The sequence below is a fragment of the Protopterus annectens genome, chromosome 6.part0, assembly GCF_019279795.1.
Source record: "Protopterus annectens isolate FY-2018-M chromosome 6.part0, PAN1.0, whole genome shotgun sequence".
Lineage (NCBI taxonomy): Eukaryota > Metazoa > Chordata > Ceratodontiformes > Protopteridae > Protopterus > Protopterus annectens.
The window spans coordinates 788,099,614-788,117,789 of record NC_056737.1 but is presented as its reverse complement, the minus strand read 5'-3'; the positions used below and the strand labels follow the sequence as shown (position 1 = coordinate 788,117,789).

The following is an 18,176-nucleotide window of genomic DNA, read 5'->3' as shown; positions in this document are numbered from 1 at the left end:
TTTCTGCGTGGAAGGGCTTGCATATGTATTTTTATAACTCATCTAGATTTCTTCATATATCTGAAGTATGTTGGAGGTGGGTACAGAGAGGGGGACGATCTAATATGTTTTGGGACTCTGAGAGACTAGGGAATATAAAGTAGAAGTAAGAGATTTGTTGAACGATAGAGGATATTGGGAATGGTATTGACAAATAAGCTATTTTTGTTAGGATATGAGAGTAATGTGGTGAGGAGATGCAAAGAAATAATAGGACTTGTTATGACCATAGGAAAAAAGGTAATAATGAGGCATTGAAAGGCCCCAGATATTCCAAGTAGGATATAATTAGAAAGTCTTATAATAAGGCTAAGACAAGAACTGTGGAAAGTTGAGAAGACAGGATTATGTAAGTTTAAGAAAAGATTGGAATGTTTGCTAGAAAAGGAAACTTATTAAAGGGAGAAATGGAAATAAATGAAAGAGAATGAAAGAACTGATGAAAAGGGAAGGGACTCTTTAAATACAGTAGAACCGCTGTAAGTTGACCACCCAAGGGGCTGTAACAAACTGGTTAACATAAGGAACTAGGCCTACTGTACAGATACGTACCTGTACTTTACTTTCTTGTACAGCTTTTATTACAGAATATCATACAAAATCATACATACAGTATCATACAAAGTCAGTACAATTACTGTTTTCTCATGGTTTAATCATTCTTTCTGAAAAAAAGCGTCATTCTTGGTCTGTTTCGTATTCTTCTTACAAAGGTAAGTGGAGAAAGCATTCTCAATGCTGGCTACTCCACTCAGCATACCTGGGCATTTTTCCACAGCGAATGACTTCAGCTGCATTATCAGATGCCTGACAACCTCTTTTTTGAAGTCTCTGCAATTTCTGTCAAACTCATTTGCTTCTTCCACTTCATCAGCTGCTTCATGCACTTTTATGTTGGTTTGTACTTCGGTCAATATCGCTTGGAAAATTGCTTTTGCGTCAGGTTCATTACATGTTACAACAAAACCTTCAAAATCTACACCTTTGAATTCTGCCATGAGAGATGGACTGTCTGATGGGGCCAAAACATTGTGTTCTTGGGTTGTGACAAATCCAGCTTTCTTGAAACACTTCTGTATCATTGATGGCTGAACTTTATTCCAAGCAGAACTGATCCAGAGGGTAGCATCCAGAGCATTGACTGATGCAGCGGATGAAGTTGCTTCCACAGGCTGACCACAGGTTTGTGTTTTTGTAATGACCCACTGCAGGAGCTGGGCTTGGTTGTGCATTTTAAATGTTTTGATGATGCCTTGGTCAAGATGTTAGATTTTTGAGGTCGTGTTTGGAGGCAGAAATTTCAGTGTCATGTTTGTGAGATGATTCACTTGCTGGTGGCTAGGACAGTTGTCTACTGTCAGAAGAATAGACCATTTCTTCTTCATTTCTTGGTCAATACTTCTTACCCACTCCTCAAATAGTACACCAGTCATCCATGTGCATTTGTTTGATCTCCAACAGATGTGGAGGTCTTCGGGCTTTAGGTTCTTGAATGTGCATGGCTTTGCTGATTTACCAATCACCAAGGGCTTTAGTTTCTCTCTGGTTGAGCTAGAGCAAAGCAGAACTGTGAAACTTTCTTTGGAAAGTTTTCCACTCTTACATTTGTCATCCTTCATGATGAGGCTCCTGTCAGGCATCACCTTTAAAAAGTCTGCACTCATCAGCATTAAAAATGTCGTCATCTTTAAAGCCTCTGGCGAAGTCCGGGAACTTTTTGATGAACTCTTCCACAACTTCTACTGGAACTTCATTGGATTCACCACACAAGACTTTCTGGGAGATCTCATGTCACAGTTTAAATTTCTCGAGCCAACCACTTGATGCTTGGAAATCTGCCACCCCAAATTCCTGTGTGAATTTTTTAGCAACTTCTTGGATTATCGGCCCAGAGGTGTTAACTGCCCTCATTTGTCTGAACCAGCGTAATGTGGCTTTATTGACTTCATCAAGTGAAGTTTTCCTCCTTTTCCACTGTAGGTCTCCACTTTCCTTACCATATCTCTCCATGTACTCATGTTTGTGTTTTTGGATGTTGTTAACTGTGGTCTTGCTAACACCAAAATGTTCTGCCGTCTTTCTTTGGCTGCTGCTTTCCAGAAAATGTAGATCAATCTTTTTCTTCAATGTCAGCTCTTTGAGTTCTTTCCTTTGGGCCATCATGTCTCGATTAACTGTAAAATTTTTCAGTAATTGTAGGATGTACCTACAAATCAGACCAGTCCTTCACGTTGAAAAAAATCTTCAGCAACACGTGATAAACAATAGGACATTAGGCCTAATCCAACAGGTGGTAAGAATAAAACATGAAAAAAGAACTTATACTAAAGAAAAAATAATACAACTCTGGGGCAAAGCCTTCTACCCCTTGATGTAGAGTGGACTCAACTTGTCAAGTTACAGAGGGTAAATTAATATTGTGTGTCATAGTCCAAGTGGTCAAGATACAGCTTACAGAAGTGGTCAATACAGAGAAGTCGGTCTGCCATTGAGTACATGTGGTGCATACATGTGGTGCATGTCAAGTCTATGAAAATTAGGTCAACTTGAGGTGGTCAATATAGGGAGGTGGTCAACTATGGAGGTTCTACTGTAATTGGTTTTGGAGGGGAGGTGGGAAATGTGAATGTAGATATGTGATAACAGACAAGAACAGAATTAAGATGGTAAAGGTAAATGAAACAGAATTTATACTAGAGATGAAAGGAATAAATGGTTTTATGGAACACGCAATGGGAAAGTATGTTAAACATTCTCTGCCAGCCATATGTTGACAGGGTGATAAGCTAGAGTTGTGTCATAGTCATCATCCTCAGGAGTAAAGGATATTTTTTTGGTCTACTGCTGCACTGAGATTGTCTGTGGACATGTGCTTCTGTACATCTATTTTCCCTTTGAAGAGTGCCTGAGCAGTCCTTGTCATACGTCCCTCACATTTGGAGTGGCACCACCCAGCCATTTGCTAGGTATTACAATCTGCTAAGTGTCATTCCTGCAACAGGGCTCTCACCAGCATCTTCCTGTCAGGAAAAAAGAAAGTCACCACCATCGACCCAGTTTTATCTCTTTCATTCTGGCTAGCCATCATCTGTGACCATCAGTCAAATATTGTTTGGCCTGGGTGCAGTCAAAACTAAAAATGCTCAGATTAGGTTGGCAGAGTAGTATGAAAAGGAAAGAAGAAATGAGTAATAAGAATCTTGTTGTGTAGTGGATAAAGCTACTTTATCAGTATAACTCTACTCGGTATTGTACAGATTGCTCAGGGGTGATCTGTGTCTCGCCTACAAAGCAAGCTCAGACCCTGCCCTACTAGAGTTGCTCCATATCCATAAGTCTAATTATTCAAGCAGAGAATCCATGGCCTCCAATACCTGTCCTATGCAGACAGGCTGAAATCACTGTCATCAGCAGATGAAGAGATGCATGATGCATGAGGATTGCTTCTCTTTTCCTCGACCTCTCCAAAGCTTTTGATACCATTTCCCACACCATCCTCCTCTTTAAACTATCCACCCTCCACATTTCCCCACCTACCCTACAATGGTTCAATAGCTATCTCTCCAGTAGGCAGCAATCCACCAAATGGCAACAGTCTTACTCTCCCTTCCTTAGTACTTCCACAGGGGTACCCCAAGGCTCCATACTTGGTTGTCTCTTATTTAGCATCTTTATTAACAGCTTTCAGTCCACTCTCCCACAATGGTCAGTAAGCCAGTATGCTGACGACTGTACAATAACATGCACTGCAAATTCCAGCTCTGAACTCCAGCAAATCACCCAGAATGCCCTCACCTCTACTGAATCTTGGATGCTTAACAATCATCTTGCCGTAAATCTGAAAAAAAAAACCTAAACTAGTACTTTTAACCCCTTAGAAAACCATTCCCCTAGATAAAAAAACTCTTCACTATACAAGCCCAAGACAATAGCACTATAGAAGTTGTCCCCCACACTAAATTACTAGGCATTATTATAGATGAAAACTTTAACTTTGACCTACACATAAATAATAACATCAAAAAAACACAACAAAAACTCGGTATGCTCTACAGGCACCATCATTTTCTTAGCCTCTGTACTAGGCAAACCCTTGCAACCACCTTTTTATTACCCTCTCTCCTTTATGGCACCCCTCTCCTCACTAATATCCAAAATGCTGCAAAATCAAAACTTGATATGTGTTACAACAGAATAGCCAAATTTGCGACCAAGGCCAAATTCTCATCCCACAACTGTAACTCACTGAAACAATTAGGTTGGCTGGAACTCCCCCACCATCTCTCACTCACTCAAATAACTACAGCGTACAAAATAATCTACAGACCCACAGACTGTCCTGTTCTCTCAACACTACTTGCCAAATACCAACCCAGCAGGCAACTAAGATCTGAAAATCATCTATTTCTAAAAGTAGAAAAGCCCACCTTACCTGCTGGTCAACTCCTCTACTCCTTCACCATCACCAAACTATGGAATTCACTTCCACCTTCTATAAGAAACACAGGCAGCACCACCACATTCAAACAAATACTGAAAAATCATCTCAACTCTTCCTGGCTACGTATATACCTGCTCTATAACCTAAACCTCTTCCTTTTCCTTATACGATAACTAAACACCTGTGCTTTTTTGCTTTTGCTGACTGATGATATTTTCTCCGTAATTATTATTTTTTTCATCACTTGTTGATACTGGTACAATAATGCTGATTAATATATCTCTGTTTATACCGCTGTGATTGAATTAATCTGGCAACCAACTAAATTCCTGCTTTTATGCATATATTCTGTATATATTACTGTAATCAAACCAGCTAAATTCCTGCTTTTATGTATATATTACTGTAATCACTATGTGTAACACTGTTTCTACTTCTGTACCAATTAATGTTTAATTTTTTCTGCGTCTGTGTTCATGTCAGAGCTTTTCCCCCTGCCTTCACTGAAAATGGGGGTCTTTTAGGCCCAGTGGACTTTCCTGGTAAACAAATGCAACAAATAAATAAATGATATGGAAAAGAAGTACTAGTGCGAAAATGAGGAAATAATGAATCCTTGGTTGTTTCAGAGTTGTTTCAGAGTTCTTATTCTTGTTATTGTTTAATCCAAATGACGATGTTCTGATAATAAAAAGATGTATTGAATGTATATATAAAAATGTATGTATGTATGAGATATGTATGTAAAAAGTATATGTATGTATATATACATACATATACTTTTTACATACATATCTCGACACATATCCTTGACATATACAATACATTCCTCTCTCTCTCTTTCATATATATATATACACATACATTTTATTTACCATGTTTTAACACACCTTTATATCCTTACATCCAAATATATTTATTTACACACATTCATACATACATTTTTATATATATTTTCCAATACATATTTTTCATACTGATATACATTCAATACATCTTTTTATTATCAGAACATATCATACACATCCATCATAACATTCAGTCCTTAGATATAATGTTTCATGTATTCATACTCATATTTATATTTATATTTATATTTGTATTTGTATTTATATTATATTTTTATTATTTATACTCATATTTACATTTATATTTATATCCATATATATATTCATTCTCATATTCATCAGATACATATTTATATTTATATATGTTTTTATATTCATCAACTACATATACATTTATTCTCATACACATATTTTATTATATCATCTTCATATTATATATACCATTTATACATTTATCTGTTGTATTTATTATTATTCATATATATTTTTATACCACATTCATTGTTTTTATACCTCCTATATAGACAGACTTTGTGTATAGTCTGCACTTTTAGTCTCAGGAATCATAGAGCAATTTGTATTGTATTTATTACAATGACTTTGTAATTTTATATGTATCTTATCCATGTTTTATGTGAATAAACAGATTTGGTTTAAGAATAAGACGCTACTACTATTATTTTCAAATAAATAAATAAAATAAATGTAGGTTAAAGTAATGGTGTAATAAAGTTTGGATGTTAAAAAAAATGAAACATTCATCAGCACCTCGAGTTTAGGACTGAACTGATTGTGTACTATAAAATTAAGTTCTCATACAACAGTTAACCAAACTGAGTTCACTGAAGCTCCATGTTTTTTTTATCCTCTCTCCTATACCAGATGCCACTGTGATGTTTCAGACATATATAATTTCTAATCCTCCAAAAACTCTGCTGTATCTGACCCTTTTTACTTTTTGAATCATTTGTGGATATTCTTCTGATTCTTCCATCTTGGATGACAGTAGCTGTTTTACATTCAGCTTATATTAATTTGCATTCTTCATAAGGTTAAATCTGTTTTTCCACTTAATCTATATCAACTTTATTCCCTGTAGAGTGTGTCTGAGTGGGTTTTATTAATGTCTTTTAGTTATTGTATGTGTTTTACATTTAATATAGCTTGGCAAGCATACATTACATTTTTCTCTATATATTTTGTATCCTCTCCAGTACAGCTCTTTTGATTGTGCACCTTTAACTCCTAGTGGGCGTGACTTCAGTCTTTAAAAAATAAAGTTATCACCTTACAATTCTAACAAATACTCATTGACATAGGTCAAATATCAATACAATTGTGTTTACCATCATGTATGCTTCAAGATAAAATATTCTGATACCTCATATAGGGCATGGTTTTGGAATTATTAATGCAAATATGAACAAGCAATATTTGACGCCTAGAGGAGCAGTAGGAGGTAACTGCAGATGCACCTGGAGGCGTCACTCGGATGTAATGAGTTGCCTTTGACCTAGCTTGTAGCTGAAAATGGTCTTTGGACCAGCTCATCTAATCTAATTGACAGGCAAATAAATGCATGCCCATGTAGTGTTCAATATTTATTTGCAGTGTTCAGCTGTTTCTGTTGTATTCTAATTGGCTTATTTGTACCTAGCTCACTTGGAATACTGCTGATATGTTAAAACGTGATACCACACCTAGAATTATTGCTACACCTTTGAATTTTATTTTTTTAATACTGTTTGGACTGCCTTCCTCCCTCTACCTCTATCTCTGCTTCCTTTATTGACTCACTCATTTCACCATCCTCTGCCAGCTGTAAGTTGACAGAGTGATAGGCAAGATTTGTCATCATCCTCAGGAGTAGAGGATATTTTTGTATCTGTTTTTTTTTTTGTTGTTTTTTTGTGTACATGCTGCACCGAGATTGTATGTGGCATATGCTTCCATACATTTGTATTCCCTGAGAAGAGTGCTTGGGGAGTCCTTGATACAAGTCCCTCACATTCGGAGTGGCACCACCCAGTCCTTTGCTAGGTATTACCATCTGCTTGGTGTCCCTCCTGCAAGTGGACTCTTACCAAAATCTTCCTTCCATGAAAGAAATTCAGCACCTTTGACTCACTGTCATCCCTACCATTCTGGCTTTCCACCATCTGTAATCACTATTCAAAACTTGTTTAGCTTGGCTACAGTCAAAGCAAAACCTTTGCATTAGAATTTGAGTTAACATCCTCCTTCCCACATCCCCAGGACCTTTGGCTGATAGCTCCAAAACCTTTATTCAGTTGACACACTCATTCCACATGAGTGAGAGCCAGGCATCCATGGGCTTGGTGAGAGTTCCATGCTACATTTGTTTCTACCTGAGAATTTACATTGGCCCATCTTTTCCACCGCATTGAGAGTCAAGTAGTAGTGACTACGCCAGCTTGTCAGTCCTGCAGGGCAACCTGCCCATCCTCCCCGTAGGCTATTTGTGGACTTGTATAGATGCCTGGTTGGAGAGAGGAAATATTTGGGGTCCTGGTTCAACTTCATAAGACTGACATTTCAGAATGCCAACTTTCAAAATATCAGGATAAATCATTCGATACTTTCAGATGTCAAAAATCAAACAAGCACTATATTTATGGGGAGCCCCCTGCACCCCCATATCCCCTACTAATTATATATACGAACTCCGAGATCACACTATAATGACGAAAAAGGACACATTTTCCGATCTTTACTTTACTGCAATCTCTGTTAAAAATCATCTTCTTGCACTTCTCTGCAGTCAGCGTTTCAGACTATTTCGTCTCAGTCTTTTGAGAGTCAACTTTCTGAAACATCAGTCTTATGAAGTAGACCCATGGTCCTTCACATACCTCCTGTTTGCCTAGCTTATTAGGGGAGATTTCTGCACAGGATAGTGTGGGCTAACTCAGCAACTGTTAATATACCCACTCACCATCAGTGAGTCTGTGTGCTCAATTTCATCACCCCTCCCCCATGCCCAGTCCATCAGATGTCCATGACTCTAATCAAACACATTTCATCTGGCTGTAGTCTCCTGCTCTTTGATGAAAACTAGAACCTCCCTATTCTTATACAGACGTTAAGTCACCTTGAAAGTTTTGGATTTCCTTATCATCTTAGATTCAGTCCCCAGTTGATTTAGAGATACAGTTGGCAGCACATGTTCTGTCCCTCATATTCGTATTGCTGTCTCTCTTATAGCTCTACTTCTGTGTTGTTATCTATGGAGTAATGATATTTCCTTTAAACTGAACCTTCATGCTTGGCACCAGGTTCACTTTTTCCTTTTTAACTGAAGCCATGCCTATGCTAGCTCTTGCTGTTAAGATGTACATGCCACTAGACATACCAATATATACCTAAATAACAGTGACATAATTGACACATTCCTGTCCTTCTATGGGAAAGGAAAGCTGAAATGGCTACTTAACACCCCACAAGCCCATCCATCTCCCTAATCAAGATGACCCTACTGGCATTCTGGGGCTGTTCATAAATTCAGATTACTGGCTGTACAGTCATGCAGATTGCTTTTGTATCATATGGTGGTTGTCTCCTTAGAATATAAAACTGAATTCTTACATGGGCTTCTACTGCCTTCATATAAGAGCTCATGTAGTAATAAGTGGTGTATAAATCCTAAATAAACAAGGATTTCATCCAGTGCACTTTTTCAAGTTTTACTTTGTTGCAATGTAATACTATTAAGATCAGTTTAATTCAGGAGCAACAAAAGTAGCTGCTATTTCTTTTAATGTATTTTTTTTCTTTGCACTTGTGTTTCTTTAAGGTAATTCTGGCACAAAACTGCAGAAAATTCAGTTGTGAAATATCAGTCATCACCCACTAAACTGAAATTTTTTTTGTTTATAGTCATTCTCTTCAGAGCAAAAAAGATGAGATAGGAAAGAGTCTTGAAGATTGGAAACAAGTAGAGGCCATATACATGAACGCCAAGAATTCCAAAATTGAAGCTAATAGAAGAAAATGTAATGAACTAACTGATGAGGTAAGAGTGGTAAATTAATAACACAGAAGAACAATTTTAAAAGGCAAATAGCTTTCAGTGTGGCTTCTTCTTTACCAACATAGTATCAGCCAAAAACTTACAAAAGTACCTAAGAGCAGCAAAATAAGAGAAATTGGATAAAACAGATATAATTTTATTTCAAGGTGAAAAGTAGGCTCATGTGACGATACAGTTATTTATGGTCTCGACATTTTCTGTATGAGTCTACACAGGCTTCTTGACTTAAATCTTAGTGTTGTCTTGTCATCAACATTCAGAAGGATTGCATTCTTAGATAACAGGGAACTTTTCTGATAACAGCACATTTTCTTGGAAATGCAAACATCTAAATTTGTAGATCTGATGTTGCTAATCTTCATGTATTCCTTGACATATGGGTTCAGTTGTGAGCATTGGAACTGACTCTGCTGTTACTACAGCCTACGAGAACCAGAAACTGTTGAGCTTAAGTCCTACCCAGAATGCTCCTCTCCAAATTACCTCAGATCTTGTATGCCACTTCCTGTGAGAGACAAATTGCTCTCAAGCTAAGTTTATTTTCTTTGTTGTATTTTGAATTTTTTTTAATAGCTATAAGTTTTTTTCTTATTATTTAGTTTGTTGATCTTTTCTTTTTCAGCTTACCAATTTGTTCGATAATCCTTACGTCTCCTCTCCATCCTTCCCTTATATACTGCGGTGTATTTTGTGACTACCATTGTCGGTAGTGCTTACTACTTTTTCCTTTTCTTCAAAAAAAAAAAAAAAAAAAGTAGTAAAGTAGTTCTATCTTTGGTATTTTCTTCCTACACTTGCTGTAGTCTTTCTGTACCTTCGGTACTCTCTTCTATCATTGTTGATAGTCTTCCTATCATTTTCCTTTATTGGTTTCATTTGGTTGTTTGTGTTTTTTAGTGGTATAAAATTATGGCTGACAAAGTTAAAGGAACCTCTGGGATTAAAAAATGTTGAGTATGACCGCAAGATGCCCAGTTCTGATGGGCATTCTCTTTTGTGTCTATTGTCTGGGTACAGTGCATTTGCAAGAGGATTGTTCTAGATGTCATGCCTTTAGTCACCAGTCCCTGGTAGAAAGGAAAAATAAACTGCTGTTAAAGGGGATGATAAAATCTTCTTTTGAGGAGGGCTTACCTGTTTTTTCTGGTAAAAGCAAAACAGATATATCTTCCCATTCCTCATCATCTTCATCCTCTAAATTAGACAAACCAAAAAAGAGGAGTCAAACAGTGCCAGCTTCTCCCTTGGCACTGATGACCAAAAAACTTAGAACATCAGTTCCCACCATCTCTGCGCAACCAACAGTCTTTTCAAAGGCTACTTCGTTGCCGATTTCTGCACCAAAACCGACATCTCCAATGGTGTTGAAGTTCTAAGAGCAAATATTAGACCAGCCTATGGAGCCGACAGCCTCAGAGCCATCTTCTATTGCGGCACCAATTACTTCAGATCCAGTGGAATGCCCTGAATTTTCTTTTTTGGATAAACCTTGCACCAGGTATTCGCCATTCATAGATTCCTTTGCTGGTCAGTTACTCAGTCCATTTTTGGAAAGACCAAAATCCCCCTCTGCCCAGTCAATTCGTTTCACTAGGAGCCTGACAGAAATGGACATTTGAGGTTGGTGGATCAGCTCCTTCTGGCAAGGGGACTTGCAGGTGCATCCTTGGTTCCAACCCCTTTGGGTGCCAGATCCCCTCTTTCTGTGATCCTTCCTACTCTTCTTCCTCTAACCACCTCTGAGGCCTTGGAGATTCTGGCTGTGAGTTTTCCTGTGGCAACTGTTTCACTTCCGACGAGATCTGCACCTCCTGTACTGCTTTCTACCCTGAGCTCTTCAGCACTGTCAGATCCAGAGAACTCTTGTGGTCATGGCTATGCTGTCAGCTCTGAGGGCGGAATTTTTTTCGGCGCCATCTCTGCACCTCAGGGCTTCAGCATGCATTAGCTGTGTACCCTGGATTCAGTTTCGAGAGTGACTTCTTCGGAGTGGGGAGTGACCATGGTTCCAAGGCAGTCTTTCTTGGTTCTGGGCTCCCTTCTCTCCTCTGGAGGCCCAGACTTCCAGGCCATGGAGAGGGCCTTGTCCACTGTGGACATTCAGTCTGTTCCTTCTCTGTCAGAGCAGATTCCCGATCCTTCATCTCGACCAGAGCTTTCTTCAAAGTCAACGCCTGGACAGCAAGTGCCAAAGCCACAGGGAACACCTATTCAGGTATTGTCCTCTTCTGATACCTCCCCAGATCGCCCCACTGAGGAGATTCCTCAGAAGAGGAAGTATAAGAGGAAACATGTAGATTCCCCAGAGGAATCCATCACAGAAGACACTGATTTTAATGGGGGGAGGGTCCCCAACGGTTACCCTTCGAAGATGGTTCCTTTGGAGACATCCTTGAGATCCTTAAACAGAGGAGTGTCTAGATGTCCCAAAAGCCTTCTTTGGAGGAATCAGTGTACCTGTAGGCCTTTAGCCCTCGACCATCTACCTCTTGGTTTACTCCACCTGCTGATGAGCTCATTAAGTTGATTTCACAGCAGGTGTGGAAGGCTCCTGACACCACAGAACTTATCCCCAAGAGTACAGACAAAATTTTAGCAGCACCAGAGGATCATCAATTTTGAGCAACGGGATTACCAGTAGATGCCATAGTGGTAGTGGCGGTTACAAAAAATAGAACTGACAGAGGAAAGTTCCACAATCCATCCTCCCAACAGAGAGTCTTGGGTCATGGATAGGTTTGGAAAGTGGTTTTATGCTTCATCAACCTTTGCATTGCAGTCTTTGAACTTTATGGCACTCTTCACCAGACTTCAAAGGGATCTGATTAAAGAGCTATGAGATATCCTGGCAGGAGCCATACCTGAAGAGGTCCAAGATAAGGTTACTTCTCAGTTGGCCATCCTAGAGTCCATTTCTAATTCGTTCATGAGGCTCGTAGCACATGCAGCCAAAGGGGATGACTAGAGCAGCAGGATCAGGCTTAACCATTAGGAGACACACCTAGATGTGCTTGTGTGAATTTGCAGAGCCATTCAAGTCTTCATTCCTCAATGCACCCTTTGATGGATCATCTGTCTTTGGCCCTAAAGTTTGAGAAACTTTGTCCAGGTATGAGAAAGATGAAAGACCTTTTCTGCAGTGGTTGTACATTTTTCTACTCCTCAATGGTCCTACTCCAGGAATCAAAGGATTGGGAAAATGTGTTCAGAAAGTCCCAAGGCCCTTTTCAAGACACATTTGACAATGGCTCTCCCAGGGGCACAGGGGGGATCTTTAATGGAAGATGCCATCCACAAGGCAGAGGTGGCCCACAAAATCAGGGTTCCAGGGACTCCTTTCCTGGCAAACCCTACCAGCACTCCTGAAAGGAGGCCCGGTTGCTTTATTCTGGAAGCAGTTGAGGGACATCTGTCCTTGCACCAACACGCCTGGATTCAGATAACTTCAGATGTTTGGGTGCAAAGGATTATAACCAGAGGATACACCATACCCTTTCTTTCTCTTCCAAACAATTCCAACAAAATCCCCAATGTTTCGCCCAGTCAGAGGAACCAGCAGTACTAGAAATTCAAAAACTGCTACAAAAAAAAGTCACCCAAGAGGTCCCACCAGACCAGATAAAATCAGGAATTTACTCAAGATTCTTCTTAGTGCCAAAGAAAACAGGGGACTGGGGACCAGTTTTGGATATGAGTGTTGAACAAGTCCATTCGACAGACAAAATTCCTGATGGTCATGGTTCAGTCTTTTCTCCCATTTCTAGGGAAAGACAATTGGATGTGCTCAATAAAACTCCAGGATGTGTATTACCACATAAAAATGGACAAGCGCTCCAGGAGATTTATCCACTTCTGGCTGGAGTCAGTCATTATCAGTTCAGAACTCTGCCCTTTGGCCTCACCACAGCCCCCAGGGTGTTCACCAAATGCATGGCAGTAGTAGCAGCTCACGTGAGACTCCAAGGATTACGGGTGTTTCTGTACCTAGACGATTGTCTCATTACTGCTGCCACCAGGCATCTACTAGAACAAGCAAGAAACTACATTCTCCAGACCTGCACCTACCTGGGGATTACCGTAAGTTATGAAAAATCACAACTGACTCCAACACAGACTTAAAGTTCATAGGAGTGGTGCTAAATACCAATACTTGCATAGCTTCCCTTCCCTTTCAAAGATTGAAAAGGATCAAAGCCCAAGTGAAAAGGATTGCCAGAAACAAGAGAGTAGCTGCACAACGAGTCTTGCAGGCCTTAGGTTTGATGGTGTCTAGCATTGCATTAATTCCTCTAGCAGGATTTCACATGAGAATTCTTCAGTGGCTTCTAGCATCTCAGTAGTCCATTCTGTATCAGCCAATATCAGATCAGATTTTGATTACCAATCATTGCAAAAAAGACCTAGCTTGGTGGATTCAATCAGACAAAATTCTCTCGGGCCATCCCTTTGCTCCATGTGAACCCCAAGCCATCGTGACCACGGACACCTCCCAGATGAGGTGGGGGGGGATATCTGGGCAAGACCGTCCAAAGCATGTGGTCCCCTATAGAGGCTAACTTGCACATCAGTGTTCTAGAGCTGAGGGCAGTGCTTTTAGCATTGCAGGCTTTTCAAACTGCTCTTCCCTCAGGAATGATTGCAATTAAAACAGATAATATGTCAGTAGTTTGGTACATCAACAAGCAGGGAGAAACCAAATTGTATTCCTTGTGTCGAAAAAATCTTAGAATTTGGCAGTGGACGATCTCTTCCAACCTCTTTCTGATAGCAGCGCATATTTTGGGGAGTTCCAGTGTGATAGTGGACAAACTGAGCAGATGCATTCTTCTGCCTCTTGAGTAGTCGCTCAGTCCCAAAGTGGCAAGGAATTTTTTTCATCACTGGGGCCAGCCTTGCTGCGTTCTGTTTACTTCACCCTTGAACAAGTGCAGCTGCTATTTTGCCCTGATCCCCCCTCCAGGGGAGTCCCCAAAAGATGCTCTCCTGCAAGATTGGCCCTCCGGACTACTGTACGCCTTTCCCCATTTCCTTTAATTACTCAAATCCTAAAAAAAAAATGATCAGGTTGGAGAGCAAAGTAATCCTCATTGCTCCCTTTTGGCCACAACAGATTTAGTTCCCCTTTCTTTGGCCTTGTCTGATTCAGCAACTGTGGACTCTGGACCCAGATCCAGATCTCCTTTCCTATCCAGAGGGATTAGTTCACCCAAACCTTCAGAACCTCAAGCTCATGGCTTGGCTTCTCCGGTTCCATTAATTGCAAGGTATAAGTCTCTATCTTCCCCAGTTCGTAAGATTCATGTGGCCTCACACAAATCATCCACTAGAAAACTCTTTAAAAGTAAATGGAAGAGATTTTCTTACTGGGCTAGTGACAATAACATTGATCCTTTCTCCACTCCTTTTGAAAAAAATCTTAGAATTTGTAGCTTTGGTCTTTAAAGAAGGAGCCTCTTTGTCTACTGCTAGGGTTCAGCTACAGGCTATTTCAGATTTTCATAATGGGTTCAAAACAATATTCATTTTGAATAAACTTTGCAAAGCATTCTTAAAAGGGACTTTGTTGTTAAAACCTCAATATAAAGATCTGTTTGTACCCTGGGATCTTACCTTAGTGTTACAAATGATAGTACATTCCCCCTTTGAGCCTGCTGCCAACTGTGACCTAAATTTTTTATCTTGGAAAACTGTTTTTCTGGTAGTGATTACTTCTGCCAGAAGATTTGCAGAAATTCAAGCCTAATCTTACAAACCACTATATTTGATATTCTGCAAAGACAGAGTTTCCTTGAGGATGAACCCTTCCTTTCTGCCAAAGGTGGTGTCAGAAACAAATATCAATCAGGCAATCAATTTATCAGTCTTTTTTCCCAATTTCTCAAACAAAGGTGAATACTCTTTGCATTTATTAGATGTCCACAGACAATTGCAATTCTAACTCAATAGAATGAAAAACATTAGAAATTTGACCAACTGTTTGTTTCCTTTTCAAATACCAGAATGGCTAAGCCAGTATCCAAGGTTACCTTATCTAGATGCCTGAAGGATTATACATCCTTCATATACAAGAGGAAAGTTGAATTGCTTGGGCCTGTCAGCTATAGCTACTTCAGCAGTTTTTCATCCTAAGGCTTCCATGGATGATGTTTGTGCAGCTGCAACGTGCTTCTCCACATACTTTACTCATTACAAACTGGATTTAGTCTCTAGGGGAAGAGCATCCTTTGATTCTGTGGTGCTCAAGAATATCCTTCCATGAGTTCTTCCAAAAATATAAGGTAGCAGGGGACTCTGTCCCATACGTCAAGGAATAAATGAAGATTGACAACATCAAATAAAGAAGGTGTATACTTACCATAACATTCCATCTGTGTTGTCGATCTTCATTTATCCTTGACTCCCCACCCTCCATTCAGACCTCCTGGTGGAACAAAATCTGGTCCTAGTTATATGATTTTTCATATATGACACCAGATATGGTCTCCATAGAAGTGCTATTAGGATTATTTTTCTGTCATGTTTATCTGCAGACTCGATCTGAGATAATTTGTAGAGGAGGTTTCTGGGTAGAACTTAAGCTCGAGAGTTTTTCATTCTCATGGGCTGTAGTAACAGTCGAGTCAGTTCCGATGCTAGGAACCAAACCCATATGTCAAGGATAAATGAAGATCAACAACACATGGAACGTTATGGTAAGTACATAATTTCTTTTTATTTGTCTTACTCAAAAATAAACTGCATTGCTATATATGATGCTGTTAAAATGAATTGTTGGTTGTTTTCCTGCTGCTTGTGTTTTTGAAAATTTAGATTGTTTTGCGGGATTCATGTTGAGTCATCAAAGGTAAGTTCGGTGAATGGAAGAAAAAAACATTTGTCGAAACCACCTTTGACAAACAACTCAACAGTTTTATTTTTGCAGGGGACAAGCCCCCTCCCCATGCACCCCTCATCCCCACACCTCTGGACTTATATATACCAGCTCCGAGGTCACTTAATGGTAGAGAAAAAAGAAGATTCCACTTAGTGAAAGTAATTTTGGCAAACAGCACTTTATCTTTTTGCATTCACCGAAATTACATTCAATTACATAGCATGCTCCCATTTTATGCATATAGTATGATTTATTTCACAGGCCAGATATATAACCTTAGCAGCTACAGTCTAAAACTAGTCGTTACTAATGTTTTTAGTTTGTAATTTTGAGGTCAGTACTGGAATTCACTACTATTTTGAATATAAATATTGTTTCAATTATAGCTCTTGAAATATCTTCTACTTCCACGTAGCAGTACATTAAATTCTTCTGCTGCTTGAACATAGACTTACAATGTTGTATACAGAATGTAAGTAATGATGTTATTTTTTCCTTCTGTCCTTGAAATATTTTCTAATTCCACTTAGCAATACATTAAAATCTTCTGCTGCTTGAACATAGACTTACAATGTTGTATGCAGAATGTAAGTAATGATGTTATTTTTTCCTTCTGTCTAGGCCATTAGCCTTCAAAATGATACTAATTATCTAGAAGAACAAGTTAGTATTTTAACTCAACAAGTGGACAATGTGAACAATGAATATGTAATTGTTGAAACTACCCTGGTAACTGAAATAAATCAGCTAGAGGTAAGTTTTCTGCCTTAAATAGACTTTGTTAACTGAGTGAAGGCCAATGGCTACAAGTCATTTTATCAGAGATTATGTGAGAATTCTGGTGCTTTAATGAAACTTGTTTAGAGCCATGCCGTTTACAAATATAGGATTTGCAAGATTATCTGAGGTTTGCTGCCTTTAAGACTGTTCAGTGTGGCATCTGGTGTCTGTCATGGTTCTACTGTGAATCAACAAACAGCTCACCCCCCCCCCCTCCCTGGAACAAATTAACTGTAAGCTTTTTTTGCAGAAGGACAAGCCCCTCTCCCACCCCCAAACATATGTATACCAATTCAAAGAAGGGATAAACCTCCTAAATCAAGGGAATCATTGCTGGTGGATATTTCAGAATTGCACCCACAATGATTTGCTGGGAGGTTATGTTCTTCGGCATCTTTTTCTTCAAGCAATTGATTGATGCTCGAGAAATTTTACCTCTACTGTCACTGCAGGGTGGAGGTGGTAAGATGACTTACCCATAAGGAAAAACATTAAACCATGAGGAAAACTGGAACTTTGTAAGCAAAAAAGTTGCAAGCTGAGACTCCTTAAAATCAGGAAGAAATTTTATTTTATTTTATTTATTTATTTATTTTTATTTTACATTTGTTAACCGGGCTAGTCTAGCTGGATATATGTCCATTTTCAGTAGAGGCCCGGGGAGAAAAGCTCCTCACATAAATCAATTACAATGAGACATATAATAAAAGTACAGTAAGGATATACCTTTAGTAATAAGAATCACAATAACAAATAGCTAAGGCATGCTAATAAAAAAATATACTAGGTCATTAGAAGCGTCACAAATAAAAAAGCTAAAGATTAGCAAATTTTTTGATAAACTGTTGGAAAAAAAAGAATTAGTACAGGACATATGAAGAGATTAAAGAAGAAATACAAGGGTGGAGAAGAGTGAGACGCTAAGGTCTAGTAAGGAGAGGAGAAGGAAATGGAAAAGAGGACAGGGTAGAGAAAAGGTGAAGTGGGACAGAGCATAAGAGGAGAGCAGGAGGGCGAAAAGAAGAATGTATATTTCAGGTTAGAAAAAACAGAGAAAAAGTTATGGTAGAGAAGGGGAATGAAGAAGCTTAGTCAGGAGTCCTACAGGAGCAAAGCCAGTGATTTTGGAAGTGCAGTTTGATT

At 39.1% G+C, this 18,176-nt stretch overlaps 1 protein-coding gene across 1 annotated transcript in view; it reads left to right on the top strand.

Moving 5' to 3' along the window:
- Positions 1-18,176, top strand: part of LOC122803895 (protein BCAP-like) — a 681,296-nt gene that overhangs the window by 593,826 nt on the left and 69,294 nt on the right. Inside the window, exons 8-9 of the mRNA XM_044073579.1 lie at positions 9,226-9,361; positions 16,875-17,006. Of these exons, the coding sequence (XP_043929514.1) occupies positions 9,226-9,361; positions 16,875-17,006 (268 nt within the window). The remainder of the gene's footprint in view (positions 1-9,225; positions 9,362-16,874; positions 17,007-18,176) is intronic.